The sequence below is a fragment of the Schistocerca nitens genome, unplaced genomic scaffold, assembly GCF_023898315.1.
Source record: "Schistocerca nitens isolate TAMUIC-IGC-003100 unplaced genomic scaffold, iqSchNite1.1 HiC_scaffold_375, whole genome shotgun sequence".
Classification (NCBI taxonomy): domain Eukaryota; kingdom Metazoa; phylum Arthropoda; class Insecta; order Orthoptera; family Acrididae; genus Schistocerca; species Schistocerca nitens.
In genome coordinates, this window is record NW_026045909.1 from 5,196,329 (window position 1) to 5,213,396 (window position 17,068).

Sequence of the window (17,068 nt, forward strand, 5' to 3'; positions counted from 1 at the left end):
TGCTTAACATTCTGAAAACTTATTTTGTCATCAGACCTTTTTCCCAATGTTTTCGCTATTTGTGGAGTTAGCAGGTGTATATACTTGTTACAGTTGTAACGTATTTTGTGGCTTTCTGGGCTATGATAATCTTTTAACTAAGCTGTTCATAAAGGGATGACCTTTTAAATTTTACAAACAGGCACTAGAAGGTGACACTGAGATGTAACAGTAGTTTTGTTTTCAAAATTTATACACTTTTAGCTCTTTGTGTTAGTTTTAACTTCTCTATTAAACAAAAAAAAAATTACTGCCCCCCACAATATGCCATCACATGTACTGCATGCCTGTTAGCTATTCTGCGCTGTATTAATTAATTTTTGTAAGGGGAGAGGTAATGGAAGGATGACAATTAAGGGAATGGAGAGAGGGAACTGTGATGATAACTGTGGGAAAGAAAAAGAACAATATATGTATCATGTAATGTAATTTATAGTTTGTTAGTACTCCCATTCTTGAGAAATAGGTGCATCTGAAAACTAAATACCCAAGGAATGATTTGAAACAGTGATAATGCTTTCAGTGAAATTTTGTAGTAAATTTTTGATGTGGCATGTGCACTTAAACCAATTTTCCAAAAACACCAAAAATGACTTCCTCAGGTAAATGCTACAGTTCCTTAATTCTAAATGTACAATTTGCTGATGTGCTCTTTCCTTTCACTAAGGTCCATATATTTTCTGTTGAATTTATAGGCAGTGGTAAGGGGCCCACGTGTGCTGCTCAGGCAGTCAAACTCGAAGATGCTTATGGTACCGACTTCCTCCAACATCTCTACTTTCATATCAGTTTTCCCCTGCAATGACTGGTAGCAACTGAGTTACAAAGCTCTGCCAGCAGCTGCATGAATTAAGTGCAGTGGTGCCACATAAATCCTGTCTACTATAAACACCTGTTTTGTAGTTGTTGCTTCTTACGGTGCTACCTGGACAGCAGCTGTGGCATAAATGTTGCTTTGAAAGGGAAGTTGAGCCACTAGTTTCGCTGTTCCCTAGTGAAGTTTGACTGAATCAGCCAAACCTGGCAGCCAGTATAATGAGGATTGCCATAGTCCGTCTATTATTTAGGCTTGATGTGGCAATTAATCTTCAGTAGCAATCAGGAGTTTATTTCCTAGACAGACACACACACACACACACACACACACACACACACACACACACACTGTTTGGTTTTCCCATTAATCTCTCTCTCTTTGTCTGCCTGTCTGTCTTCTGGAGCATATAACACCCTCCTTATTTTTTCATCTTTTGAACACATTCAAATAAAATGTCAGTTATTTAATTTGTGTGTGTGGGTGAATTTGATGGAAGTGTTGTAAGGATAACGCACAGCACTCGACAAAAGATTAGAGATGAGATAGGGACTTGAAATGCTTTTGCATGTGGAGATATGATGTATTTTATTGGGTACTGTGAAAAAAGTGCTGTTTATTTCTCTGCATTCAACTAACAATGTACACTAATTACTTTTCAGCATGGGATGGAAATAAACGGTGTAAACAGATACGTGATCAAGTAATAAATGATGCAAAATACACTCCTCTTCAGGTGTTTGAACTGCTTTTAAACACAGCAGAGTTTGAACTAAAAATAAAGGATCTTTTTAAGCATGTATGTAGAATTCTACTTAATTTGTTATAATATCTAAATGAAAAGTTTGTTTCATCATGTTATTGCTATGCTTCTGTTGTAACTTGATGAATATTAATATGCTATTGAAAGTCATCTCTTTTTCAGTTACTGTTAGAGAAACACAATAAGTGGGATAGCTACAAAATGGAAGGAAGAGAAAGGATGCAAGAGTTATCAGAAGTATTTTCTGGAACTAAGCCACTCACTAGAGTGGAGAAGAATGGTATTTTGAATTTAAAGCTCTTGACACTATGCATTCCAAATAAGTCTCGAGAAATTGAATTTTGGTAATTTATTTTTCAACAGATAATTTGAAGATGTGGTTTTCTGCAATGGCCAAACAAATTGATTCCTTGAAACATGACGATGCTGCAGCCTCTGGAAGAAAAATCGCTCGTCTCATACAAGCACTTGATGAAGTTCAAGGTAACAGCTAAATGTAGATGTATTCAGGATAGAAGAAAAAATTATCAACTGTATCTCAGTTTTTTAAGTACAGATTGCTCTTTAGAAAAAGTGTTTCCTAATGTTTAACAACAATATGAAGAGGACAGGCCGCTACTCATAACATGCAGCAATTTGCTTTCCTAGGTTATGAGGGTTATGGTGACACATGGGATGGAAAAAGGGGAGGGATAGCAGTGTAGGGGGTGGGGGAAGATGCTGTGTTGCCTGTAGTACATGGAGCACAGGAACTAGCGAATGTTTAAGGCTGGGGGGGAGTATTACAGGAACAAAGGATATGCTGTGTGGAGAAGTATCACCAGTGCAATTCAGAAAACCTGGGGTTGCTTGGAGGAAACCAGATGACACAGGTTGTGAAGCAGTCATTAAAATGAAGCACATTGCGCTGGGCAACATGTTTCGCAACTGGGTGGTCCAAATGTCTCTTAGCCACTGTTTGGAGGTGGCTACTAATGCAAACAGAAAATTTGTTAATTGTCATGATTGCAGCTTAGTTTGTTGCTCCTACAGGTAGCCTTGTCTTTGATGGGGTAGGAGATTTCTGTGATGGACTGGAGTAGGTGGTAATGGGAATAGGAGTAAGTATAGGACAGGTTTTGCATCTGTAATTGAGTCAGCATGAGTTGATCCCTGACAGATTCAGTGGGCTGGTTGCAACAGCTTCAAAGCCCCACCTCTGCTAATAACCCAATGCAATTTTGTGAACATCTCTATGGCAGTGCCTCATTATTTGCACAAGTATGTAGGTGGATACTGTTTTCACCTGCAGCTGTTAACTTTTTGAAGTTGAAAGCTGGCAACAGTGCTGAGAGCTTTCAAGGATCTTCTTGCACCATGTTGACTACAGTTCTATTGCAGAGGTATGAGCCGTGAGGAGAGGGCATGGGGTGAGGGGTGGAGTTGGGGTATACAAGGATATTGTATAGGGTCAGTGGGTGGTGTAATACCAGTGTGGGAGTGGTGGGGAGGATATTCCTCATTTCCGGGCATGATGAGTGTTGGTCGAAACCCTGGTGGAGGAAGTGATTCAGTTGCTCCAGTACCACCCACGATTCTCGTCATGTCAGATGCAGCTGCAGTTGAACCCTACCCCCGGAGCCAGTTACACTGTGTGTGTGTGTGTGTGTGTGTGTGTGAGTGACTGTTTTATTTTGGAAGACGAACATTGTCTGAAAGTGTAATGATTTTTGCAAGCTTTTTCATTGTTCCAGTCTATGACAGCACACCACCTCTATGTGGTGAAATACAAGCTATCCATTCCATACTGTTGTTATTACATCCTGAACTTTGTCTTGTTTGAGTTTTTGTAGTATTTAAGTAGTGTTTGTAAATTTATTGATACACTCTGCTCAAAAATGTCTTGCTATACCTCCATATCTGTAAATGGATATGGACCTAGATCCGAGGAGAACAGGGAATGAAAAGATAAACCTTATGAAAAGAAAAGAAAAACTTTACTGTAAAATAAAAACAAAACGATAACCAAAATAAACACACTTCCCTTGAAACTGCACATTTTTGCTATCAGAACATTCAGTTCTGTGTTTTTCCACCTTATGCATTGTAATGTGCTAGGATCCTCCTTTGCATTCTGCCCACAGTGTAGTTGAGATGTTGCTGGTCAAGCCTGTTGTACTCTTCAACAGCAGTTTCCTGAAGCCATTTGATGTGTGATGAGAATTCCTGCAATAAAACACAGCAAATTTCAACTAGTCCCCACTATGCTCAGTTAGGTTTATGTCAGCAGATATTGCAGACTTTTCCATTTGGTTGATTTTCCTGCTTCTGGGATGAATGTGTAATGAGGTGGGTGGGGTGCACAGTAAGACATGAGGTGACTGAAGAAACTTTGTGCTGTGATGTAGCAGTTGTGATCAGAAATGAAAGGAAAATGGAAAACATTTTTTTATTATCTGACATAAATATAGCAGCGTGTCTTATTTTCCAAAACGGATTGGAGGTCTAATTTTGTATACAGTGTAGATAACATATGTATAATATTTTGTGGCTCAGCTATGTAGTGTGTGTCACAGCCTTAGGATATTTAAAATTATTAATGCGATTTATTGTCAAATTATTGTTTATACAGTATATTTCAAAAATACTTTGACGATCTTGTGGGATAGGTTCTTTACACAAAAACAAGGAAAAAAAGTCTAGTAAACATGGAGTCAAAAAAGCGTACCTTAAGAGCCATGAGGATTTGTCCATCTTCGGCACTGTGAAACACATCTCTTGTACTGTAAGTTACTGTGAAACACATCTTACTGGACTTTTTTCCTTATTTTGTTTTAAGGCACCTGTCCCGAAAGTTTGTAAAAGCATTATGAAACACCCTTTGTAGTAATTGCTTAAAGTTGAATTCATATGATCCTCCACAAGTTGCTATCATGTACCAAATCATTTCAGCAAGAATTAAAAAAAAAACACTGAGTTAAAGCATTCAAAGATGTATGGATAGAAGAAAGACATACTAATAGAGATGTGTATAATGCATCACTTTCTTCAATTTGTCTTTTGAAATTCGGAAATTAAGAAGAGCTAAATATCGTTGTTGGTATTCAGAGTGGTTATGTAAAGCTGGTATTTCGGACTGGGTTCTTTACTTACCACAGGATAATGGTGTACTGAATGCATGTTAATGCACTCATGCTGTTATAACTGTCAACAAGTTATTGTATTCAGGATAGCTTTCTTGAGAGATGCAATATTTAGTGTAAAGACTGATTGTTGGGGACTGCATCAGACAAAATTGAAAACCTGAGATCTTAAAGGTGGAAGACAGAGTAATATGCAAGACAGAGATTACTACTAAAACATCGTGCATGAGTTAATAAGAGTGAGAAGCTCAAGAGCAATGTACGTAACAGAGGTGGGAGGGAGCGGTGAAAGTTAGACGGGAAAGACAATGAAGAATGTAGAAAACTAAAACGAAGTGAATCAAAGAGTAGTTACAGTGAAGAAAAGCTGAGAAGGAAGAAATTAACATAAATTAAGGCCAGTTGGGTGGCGAGAACAAAGGACATGTTGTAGTGCTAGTTCCCACCTGCGGAGTTCTGAGAAACTGGTGTCAGGGGAAGAATCCTGATGGTTTATGTGGTGAAACAGGCGCTGAGGTCACGAATGTCATGTTGTAGAGCATGCTCTGCAACAGGATATTGTGAGTTGCCAGTATATACCCTCTGCCTGTGCCCATTCATCCTCATAGATAATTTGATGGTAGTCATGCCAATCTAGAAAGCTGAATGGTGTTTACATAATAGCTGGTACATGACATGTCGTTTTGCAGGTGGCTCTCCCTTTGTTAGTGTATGTTTTGCCAGTTAACAGGGCTATTATAGTTGGTGGTAGGAGGGTGCATAGGGCAAGTCTTGCAGCGAGGACATCACAAAGGTAGGAGCCATAGGGTACGGAGACGGGTGCAGAAGGAGCACAGGGTCTGACTAGAATATTGCGGAGATTGGGAGGGCAACAGAAAGCTATTCTAGGTGTGGTGGGCAAAATTTCAGGCAGGATGGACCTCATTTCAGGGCATGATTTTAGGAAGTCATGGCCCTGTTGAAGTAACTAGTTAACACATTCCAGACCAGGATAGTGAGTCACCAATTGTGTGCTCTGAATCTGTTTTGTGAAGGGATCAGCAGTACCAGAGTTGGGTGTGATGGCTCGGGAAATCTGCTTTTTAACTATGCTGGTGAGGTAGTTACATGCAGTGAAAGCTGAGGTGAGAATGTTGGTGTATTGCTGTAAAGAGTCTGCAGCCGAACAAATATGTTTGCCTCGGATGCCGAGGCTGTGTGGGAAGGAGCATTGGACATGGTAAGTGTGTCAACATTTTGCCAGTTGCCATCCTTTCTATGTCAAATGTTCAGTTCAACCCATTTAACTGGAACCAGTTGCCTAAGGTATCCAGTGTGCTTACAATGGAGCTCGAAATTTTTTTATGCATCAGCCTCTTCAATTAAAATTGAAGTATTGTCTGCAAACAGAACTGACGCGGAATTTATATTTATGGGTAAGTCATTTACGTAGAATGGGAACAGGACTGGCTCCAAAATGGAGCCTTGTGATAATGTACTCCATTTAGAATAATAATTCACTGCATCTGCAGTGATAGTTACCCTTTGTTTTCTGTTGTGTAAGTATGATGTGAGCCTATTTAGAGCTTTGTCCTTAATCCCGTATTTGTCTAATTTGTAGATAAGCAAGTCGTAGTTCACGGGGTCAAATGCTTTTGTGAGATCACAGAAGATACCTGCAACTTTACTCCTCTGATCCAGTGATTTGCATATCTTTTCAGTAAAGTTATTCACTGCATCCAGAGTGTTTTTTCCTGGTTGGAATCCAGCTTGGTTATTTATAATAATATCATTTTTTCCAATAAAGTTTTTGATCTAGTTTCAAGCAACTTTCTCTAACACTTTTGACAGGACTGGAATAATAGAAACAGGGCAATCGTTTCCCATGTCTCCCCTCTACCCTTTCTTCAACACACCGTTTTAATCACTTTTGTGGGTATCCGATCCCACCCAGTGGAGTTTTTATTTTGTAATGATGATATAACATTTTCCACATTCTTTATTGTGACTTTTTTAAAATCTGTAAGATACCCAGCTTCTTGGTGGAGTACAAAGGAATTTACTTTACTTTGATACTGTGCTACATCAGTATCTCTGTCTTTGTCACATTTATGAAGAATTCATTTCAAAGACTCTGATATTTTAGCTGGGTTTACGATAAAGCTATCATCTACTTTAATCTTAGATGTTTCCATACTATTAACTCTTAACACCCAACTCAGATTTGACAACAGACCACACTGCTTTTGTTTTACTTTTATGTTCTACAATTAACTTTGTTTGCCATTTGTTTGGATGCCTTCACAACTTTTTAAATATAGCTTTATAATGACGTACATACTCAGTAAAATGTCTGTCTTTATTATATTTCAGCTCATTGTGGAGTTTTCTCTTCCTGGCACTAGAAATTTTTATAGCCTGAGCTATCCATTTAAGTTTATTAATAGTTTCATTACATGTGGTTCTAAGTGGAAAACTTACATTAAATATTTCAAGAAAGCTACTAAAAAATTGTTAAAGTTACTTTTACTCAAAATATAGCTGTTGTGTGGCCATTCAACTTCTCTTAACTTATTTCTTAATGTAATTGAATTTTTTCAATTGAGTTCCTTTTCAAATGGCTTTTGTTACATGAAATTTCTTTGTTCATTTTTGATATGCTTGCCCACTTGTATTTATTTTTGGTTCTTGAGACTTTTCAGCATGAGAACCATAGTGAAATAAAAACAGTAACAGCTGAAAGCAAATATGGTGTCATTTGTATTTCACTGTTGCGATACGGCATTTGTGCTATATATGCTCTGTCAGATTTAATATATGTATGGAAGCTGTGGATCCATATTACAAGAAAGCTTGACAAAATTATTCCATCTGGTGTGCAAGATATATGATACAGGCTAAACAAACTCAGACTTCTGGAAGAATGTAATAGTTCTAATTCAAAATAAAGTGCTGACAGGTGTGAATATGACTGAACCATCAGTTGATTGCAAAATATTTACAGAAGGATGGAAAAAAAAGTAGAAGCTGATCTCAGGGAAGATTAGTTTGGGTTCTGGAGAGAATTAAGAACACGTGAGGCAATACTGACCCTGTGAGTTATCGTAGAAAATAAGTTGATGAAAGGCAAACCTGTGTGCATAACATTTGTAGATTTTTGAGAAATCTTTTGACAGTGTTGACTTCACTAGACTCTTCAATATTTTGAAGGCAGCAGGGATAAAATACAGGGAACAAAAGTTTATGTACAACTCTTACAGAAACCAGGCTGCAGCTGTAAGAGTCGAAGGACATAACAAGGAAACCATAGTTTAGAAGGGAGTGTGATGGGATTATAATCCATCCTCAATGTTATTTAGTCTGTACAATGAGCAAGCAGTAAAAGAAACCAAGAATAAATTTGGAAATGGAATTAGATTCCAGGGAGAAGAAGTAAAAACTTTGCTTTTTGTGAAAGACATTGTAATTCTGCCAGAGACAGTAATGGATTTGGAAGAACAGATAAACAGAGTGGATAGTATCTTGAAAAGGCGTTATAAGATGAACATCAACAAAAGTAAAACAAGGGATAATTGAGTATAATCAAATTAATTTAGGCGATGCTTAGGGAATTAGATTATAAAACGTGAAACTAAAAATAGTAGATGAGTTTTGCTATTTGGCCAGTAAAATAACTGATGATGGTCGAAGCAGAGAGGATATAAAATGAAGGCTGTCGTAGTACCAAGAAAAGCATTCCTGAAAAAGAGGAATTTGTTGACATCTAATATCAATTTTAAGTGTTAGGAAGTGTTTTCTGAAGGTATTGTTCTGGGTTGTAGCTTTGTATGGAAGTGAAACCTGGATGATAAGCAATTCAGACAAGAAGAGAATAGATGCTTTTGAAATGTGATGCTATAGAAGAATGCTGAAGACTAGGTGAATAGGTCATGTAACTAATGAGGAGATACTGAACTGGACTGGGGAGAAAAGAAATTTATGACACATCTTGACTAAAAGAAGGGATTTTTTGATAGGACACATTCTGTGGCATCAAGGAATGTCAGTTTGGTATTGGATGGAAGTGTGTGTAGTAAAAATTGTGGAGGGAGACTGAGATTTGAATACAGTTAGCAGGTTCAAATATATGTAGGTTACAGTAGTTTATGGAGGGGTGAAAATGCTTGCACATGATGGACTAACATGGAGAGCTGGACCAAACTGAATAAAACAGCAGCTGCGGCAGCAACAATACCTTAATCTATAAATACTTAGTCCTGTTTACAGTATATCACTATTTGTCACATAGCTTTGCACCAAACACTGCTACTGGCATTGGCATGTAGCTAACATAACATTCTGTCCTTTGTATATAGATAATCAGATAATCTGTAGAAAGAGTTGCTCATAGTGTGTCTTGTATTTTGGCTTTGTAGATCACTGTTCATCTGATACTGATTTTTGCTGTCAACAACAATAGGCATTAAGTAGTAAAAGTGCTGGGAAGTGGGTGTAAAGCCTAATTTATACTGAGTTTAAAAACATGTGTTGTTTCCAACATTGTTCTGAACAGTCTGCAGCAGAATGAGATTTTTACTCTGCAGCGGAGTGTACACTGATATGAAACTTCTTGGCAGATTAAAACTGTGTGCCGGACCGAGACTCAAACTCGGGACATTTGCCTTCTGCGTACAAGTGCTCTACCAACTGAGCTACCCGAGCACGACTCACACCCCGTCCTCACAGCTTTACTTCTGCCAGTATCTCGTCTCCTACCTTCCAAACTTTACAGAAGCTCTCCTGCGAAACTTGCAGAACTAGCACTCCTGAAAGAAGGGATATTGCGGAGACATGGCTTAGCCACAGCCTGGGGAATGTTTCCAGTGCTCGCACTTGCCCGTGAAAGGCAAAGGTCCTGAGTTCGAGTCTCGGTCCGGCACACAGTTTTAATCTGCCAGGAAGTTTCATATCAGTGCACACTCCGCTGCAGAGTGAAAATCTCATTCTGGAAACATCCCCCAGGCTGTGGCTAAGCCATGTCTCCATAATATCCTTTCTTTCAGGAGTGCTAGTTCTGCAAGGTTCGCAGGAGAGCTTCTGTAAAGTTTGGAAGGTAGGAGATGAGGTACTGGCAGAAGTAAAGCTGTGAGGACGGGACGTGAGTTGTGCTTGGGTAGCTCAGTGGTAGAGCACTTGCCCGCAAAAGGCAAAGGTCCCGAGTTCGAGTCTTGGTCCGCACACAGTTTTAATGTGCCAGGAAGTTTCAAAGTCTGCAACATGTTTGCAACTATGTTTGTTGTTCATGTCCTTGTCCACAAAAATGTCAAACACTTCTGTGTGTGTGTTCACATTGTCTGCAACACTGAAGCTGGCAGCAAACATTTCACATTGTGTACTATGCCATTTCTTGACAAGAGAATGAGTTAATGACATGTCTGGACAGAAATATACTATAGCAGATAAGGAGGGAATGATATGCTGCATGACCTGAATGTGGAAGGTGGCACTACTTTCCGTAACTGCACTAGGATGACACCCTCCCCCCCCCCCCCCCCCACCACCACCACCACCACCACCACCACCACCAACACCAACACGAGCTGTATCTCAAATAGATCCTGCAGCTTGTGAAACATTGGTGAAAGGATTATGCAGAGGCAATTCAATTATGGAAATAACACTGAAGTATCTTTTACTGTATGTTGAATACTTATATTGTATCATATACAATCAAATGCTCTATTTTAACAGCATCTACTACCTCTTCTGCATTAATGTCATAGTCAGTTCTAACAAACGTGATGGGAAACCTGTATTGCTATAGATCCCCACGCTAGATCCAAACTCACTGATGCTTCCTCTGTGCTTTTTATACATTCACTTCCACCTTATAGTGTACATGAAGAAATTTGTTTCTACTGTGTTATCAGAGACCTCAGTGTCGTTCCTATTCCATTACTGCAGACGTCATGTACAGCACCAATTTTCTGTATGGATTCCTATTTTAATAAGAATTTCTTATAGTTTGCACCTCACCTCTTCCACAGGCACTCCCTCTGCATCAGTAGTGTGTGATAATATCAAACGTCTGTTGTTTTGACATGGCTATAGGGCTTTGAATTTGTCACACTTTGTGAGGCAACACAATTATTATGCTGTGATGCAAGTCCCCGTGAAGTTAGTCGTGACATAAATAAACACTAGCACCATATGGTGACGTTAAGCAATAGGCCAGAAACAATGTTTGCTTTGATCTGTACCAGTAAAGCCACGAATTGCTATTTTTGTTTTTGCAGCATAGACCAGTGTTGTTGTTGTCTGTTGTTGTAGTCTTCAGTCCTGAGACTGGTTTGATGCAGCTCTCCATGCTACCCTGTCCCGTGCAAGCTTCTTCATCTCCCTGTACCTACTGCAACCTACATCCTTCTGAATCTGCTTAGTGTATTCATCTCTTGGTCTCCCTCTACGATTTTTACCCTCCACGCTGCCCTCCAATGCTAAATTTGTGATCCCTTGATGCCTCAGAACATGTCCTACCAACTGGTCCCTTCTTCTTGTCAAGTTGTGCCACAAGCTCCTCTTCTCCCCAATTCTATTCAGTACCTCCACATTAGTTATGTGATCTACCCATCGAATCTTCGGACCAGTAGTACCCACAAACAAGGTTGCAAACATGGCTGCAAAACGTATTTCAAACTCAGTGTAAACTCAGCTTAAAAATTCAAAGATCCATAAAAAAAGTATCTGCAGTATATGCAGTTATTTACTTTACACACTATTCTTATTGCTTGGTTTTGCTGAACAAATTCGTTGCTTTAGATTATCTGTCTCAGATGAGTAATTTTTAAATGGGAATAAGTAGTCAGTTACACTTCTGTTTAATATCTTCACCAGTGACCAACCACTTCCTCTCCACACAATAACCGTCCTATTTGCAGACAACCTGGCATTGACAACTCAAGGTAAGAATTTTGAGACAGTAGAAGAAAATCTCACTGCTGCTCTGAAATTTCTCTCAGAATATTATGAGGAAAATCATCTCAAGTCAAATCCATCAAAAACTAAAATATGTGCTTTTCATTTGAAGAACAGAGCTTCTCGACAGCTGCATGTGAACTGGAATGGAAAGGAATTGGGACACTGCAGTGCTCCAGTTTACCTTGGTGTTACCCTGGACCGCCCCCTGACCTTCAAGGCACACTGCACCAATCTTAAAGCCAAGGTTTCATCACGAAATTGTCTACTGTGCAACGTGGCTGGTTCTGGATAGGGTGCCCACCCCCAGACAGTAAGAACAACTGTCCTGGCACTCTGCTACTCTGCTTCCGAATATGTCGCTCCAGTGTGGTACAATGTTGCACATGCAAAAAAAGTGGACACCGCCCTGAATGAAACCTGCAGGATGATCGCAGGCTGTCTGAAGCCAACACCAATACAGAAGCTGTATACACTTACAGGTGTAGCCCCACCCAATATTAGACGCGAGATAGCTGCTAGCAGCGAGAGGCAAAAGGTCAGCAATAACCTGCCCAACCCCTTGCACGAACATCAGCCACCACCACCTCGACTGAAGTCCAGCAAGAACTTTCTACAGTCTTCTGTTCCAATTGACAGAGACCAAAGTATAGCCAGGGTTGAACTGTGGAAAAAAAGACATCCTGTCCACCCAGAGCGAGATGTAATTGAAGAAACTCTGCCACCTGGTCACCAAGAAGGATGGTGCACATGGAAGTCCTTGAACAGACTGCGCTCCAGCATTGCAAGAATGAAGGACAACTTGAAGAAGTGGTGCATTGCACAATGTGGAAACACATTGTGTTAGTGTGGAGATGAACAAACTACAAGCCATCTCCTGAAGTGTCGTTTCTGCCCATATTCTTGTACAGGACTGGAACTGGCCTTGGCTTATAGCAACACAGTCAATGTTGCCAAATACTGGACACAAGTAGTGCAAATGTGTCTATTATGTAAAAATTGATTTCTTACTCCTATGCGTCTTATGTAAATATTGATTTCTTGCTGTTGTGTGTATTATGTAAATATTGATTTCTTACTCTTTTTTCCCTATGTGTTCAATTTATTATCTTTATATGTCTTTGAATTACTCATGTATACAAATATGTATATTTTTAAATCAGCACAGTCTGTGTCCTGGTACTTCTGACACGAATAAATAAATATCCTGTAAATGATCTGTCTGTAGCAATAACATTTGTTGTTAGTATGATCTATGGTATATGGAATCAAGTGACTTACCAGCACAGCTACATTCTCCCATCACTGTGAGTCAACTGGAAAGTTCTTTATCTACACTTGTACTCAACGAGTGTAAGTGTGTGGTGGAGGGTATGAAGTGTACTACCAGAATCATTCGCCCCCACTTTTCCCCATTTGAAAGCAGGGAAGTTGTGAATAAAAATTTTTCATTGGTATTTTTGGATCCTTTTTTATGCCACTGTTCATTTATTGTTTATAATGTTATCACAACTAAATTAACAATTGTCTTTCTACAGCATTTCATCAGTTGGAGGCCAATATGCAGGTAAAGCAGTTCATTGTAGACACAAGGCGTTTCCTGATACAGATGGTGAGGACTGGAAACATAAAAGAGGAAGTCCTAATCACATTGCAAATTGTAGGAGATCTCAGCTATGCGTGGGAGGTAATTGACCCATATACTTCTTACATGCAACAGGGAATTAAGAAGGATCCATCTCTTGTGATAAAACTGAGAGCAACATTTCTCAAGGTAATTTCAGCAATATCATAATGCTTTAAGATATTTTTTTAAGTTATTCATTACAGTGGATGAAATGGATCGACGAATTTTAAATTTATTCAGAGAATGATTTTTATTCAGCTGTGACTGTTTAACATGTCTTTTTACATGTTTTCCCTGTTTATGCCCTGTGTAGTATTTAATCAAACTGAGATAGTCGTGATGTTTGGTTCTCCAAAGTTTGCTCTCCAGTCAGACTCCTACCACTCTAAGGAAAGAGAATTTGGATTGCATGTTTGTTGGCGTAGTTAGTGATCTCTTTTTTTAACCACATTCAGAAACATTGTTAGTACATCTCTTACCTCTTATTCCAGGCAGCTAAGTAGTGCTTCCTTTAGGAGTTTCATACAGTTCCCTCCTTCCAACACCTTGTATAGCACTACTTTCTAGCTTATTCTGAGCAATCTTTTCATTAATATTCCCCCAGGGACTAAAGCCATCCTCACATGCAACATGGACCCTGATGTGTATCTGGATGTGATTTCCGATATGGTCGGTGTGCATTGTGTCACAATCACACAGGGTGTGCTCAGCAAAATCTACGTTTACATATATATTCTGCAAGCCGCCATATGTTGCATGACAGAGGGTATCTTTTGCCACTACTATTCATTTTCTTTCGTGCTCCATTTGTGTGTATAGCAGGAGAAAACTATCTATATGTCTTTATATGAGGCCTGATTCCTCTTATCTTCATGGTCCTTAAGTGAAATGTATTCTGGCAGCAGTAGAATCATTATTTAGTCAGCTTCAAATGCCCATTCTCTAAATCTTCTCGGTAGTGTTCCACAAAAATTTTTAAATGGAAGTGAGTAGTCAGTTACAATCCTGTAAATGATCTGCCTATAGCAATAACATTTGTTGTCGCATGACTAACCAGCACAGCCACATTCTCCCATCACTGTGAGCCAACTGGAAAGTTCTTTATTTACATTTATACTCAACTTGTATAAGCATGTGATGGAGCACAAAAAGAAAATTGCCCTCCTTCCATGGATTACCATTTGAGTTCGTGAAGCATCTCCATAATATTCGCATGTTGATTGAACCTACCAGCATGCCTCTGAATTGCTTCGATGTCTTCCTTAAACCCACCAGTTGGGTAGCCCAAACACATGAGCAGTACTCAAGAACAAATAGCGCTAGTATTCTGTACAGTTTCCTTTGTAGATGAGCTACACTTTCCTAAAATTCTGCCAATAAACCAAAGTTGATCATTCAGCTTAGCTACTACCATCCTTATCTGCTTGTTCCAGTACATATCACTTTGAAACATTACATGTACACAGGTATTTTACCAACATGACTGTGTCAAGCAGCAGACTATTCTACTCATCTGCATTAAGTTACTTGCTTTCAATCCGGCAGCAGTTATCAGCTACATCTGGCACAACAAACATGTTTTACTTCTGAAAATGAACTGTAGTTAGTTAGTTACATTAACTTCATTATTGATTCTGGAAGGTGCATGGAATAAATTCAGAAAAACACCATGTAAGTGTCAGTGGATTCAAAGACACTTAACACTTGAAGAAGGATCTCTCAAAATGTTCCATTTCCTCTTAACAAAATACCATTATATATATAGTTATAATAGAGGGAAACATTCCACGTAGGAAAAATATATCTAAAAACAAAGATGATGTGACTTACGAAATGAAAGTGCTGGCAGGTCGACAGACACACAAACATACACACAGAATTCAAGCTTTCGCAACAAACTGTTGCCTCATCAGGGAAGAGGGAAGGAGAGGGAAAGAAAAAAACCCACATCCTTTCGTCTTTCCCTCTCCTTCCCTCTTTCCTGATGAGGCAACAGTTTGTTGCGAAAGCTTGAATTCTGTGTGTATGTTTGTGTTTGTTTGTGTGTCTGTCGACCTGCCAGCACTTTCGTTCGGTAAGTCACATCATCTTTGTTTTTTTTTTTAATATATATATATATATATATATATATATATATATATATATATATATATATATAAAACAAAGATGATGTGACTTACCAAATGAAAGTGCTGGCAGGTCGATAGACACACAAACATACACACAAAATTCAAGCTTTCGCAACAAACTGTTGCCTCATCAGGAAAGAGGGAAGGAGAGGGAAAGATGAAAGGATGTGGGTTTTAAGGGAGAGGGTAAGGAGTCATTCCAATCCCAGGAGCGGGAAGACTTACCTTAGGGGGAAAAAAGGACAGGTATACACTCGCATACACACACATATCAATCCGCACATCGACCTGCCAGCATTTTCGTTCGGTAAGTCACATCATCTGTGTTTTCAGATATATTTTTTTTTCCCACGTAGAATGTTTCCCTCTATTATATAGGGAAACATTCCATGTGGGAAAAATATATCTAAAAACAAAGATGATGTGACTTACCGAACGAAAGTGCTGTCAGGTCGATAGACACACAAACATACACACAAAATTCAAGCTTTCGCAACAAACGGTTGCTTCATCAGGAAAGAGGGAAGGAGGGGGAAAGACGAAAGGATGTGGGTTTTAAGGGAGAGGGTAAGGAGTCATTCCAATCCTGGGAGCGGAAATATAGGAATCAAACACAGACCTCCAGACTGTGAAAGCAATACATTCTGTAACAGAACACAATATAAATGTCATCAAACTTTGTACTTGTGCCTTCCCTGTTAGTCTCAAACCAAGTTTTCATTTATACGTGATCAATGGGGATACCTATAGGTGTTAGCTGAGAATAACATAAGTAGAGGTTTATATTTCTATCCTATACCTTTGCAGTTTGAGATATGGCAGAACATTGACGTAACAATTTACCAAACGATGTACTCTGTTTAGCCTACAATGTAGAAAGTGATCTTGCATTGTTTTGTTTTATAACACATTGCAGAAATCCATGTGAATGCTTTCAAATGTTAAATGGAATGGGCTGGGTCTTTTTTTCCCCATATTCTTCCTGTATTCAGGCTAATTCTGTGTGTCCAATGAATTTGTCATTTACAGGCTGCCAAACCATAATATTCCTTCCTTTTGTCATCCAATCTGTAGAAATTTGCTGATCATGCAAGACAATATTACTCCCAGCAGTTTTTTTATTGCCTGGGGTGCCCGCTCATGTCTCTTGTTGAAAGGATTTACTACTCAGATTTACTACTCTACGTGTCTGCCAGCTTAAATTATTATCCACTACTAGTATTACCAATGCCACAAATTGCCGCCACCACACTCCTTTACTTGGTGTTACTATCTAGTATACTTTTTTAGTAAATATAACTTTCCCCACTTATAGCCAAACTTATTCTGTTTTCCATGTCATGTAATTTTTGTTCCAGCTTTCATCTGCATTGGAGATTCCTCTGTTACGAATCAACCAAGCTCGCAGTGCTGATATGGTGTCAGTTTCACAGTATTACTCTGGTGAGCTGGTGTCATACGTTCGTCGTGTGCTACACATTATCCCAGAAACAATGTTTGGGTTGATGGCTCGTATTGTGCACCTGCAGACAGATGTCATAAATGAATTGCCAACACGGTTAGAGAAAGAAAGGCTGAGAGAGCTTGCACAGTTAGAAGAGCGCCATGAGGTACGTTGTCACTGTCCATCTACAAAGATGC

At 39.1% G+C, this 17,068-nt stretch overlaps 1 protein-coding gene across 2 annotated transcripts in view; it reads left to right on the forward strand.

Annotated features, from left to right (window-relative positions):
• Positions 1-17,068, forward strand: part of LOC126229552 (WASH complex subunit 5-like) — a 188,869-nt gene that overhangs the window by 79,123 nt on the left and 92,678 nt on the right. For both annotated transcript variants that reach the window (XM_049942316.1, XM_049942317.1), the window contains exons 9-13: positions 1,516-1,652; positions 1,779-1,896; positions 1,980-2,099; positions 13,210-13,445; positions 16,786-17,037. In XM_049942316.1, coding sequence (XP_049798273.1) covers positions 1,516-1,652; positions 1,779-1,896; positions 1,980-2,099; positions 13,210-13,445; positions 16,786-17,037 — 863 coding nt within the window. The remainder of the gene's footprint in view (positions 1-1,515; positions 1,653-1,778; positions 1,897-1,979; positions 2,100-13,209; positions 13,446-16,785; positions 17,038-17,068) is intronic.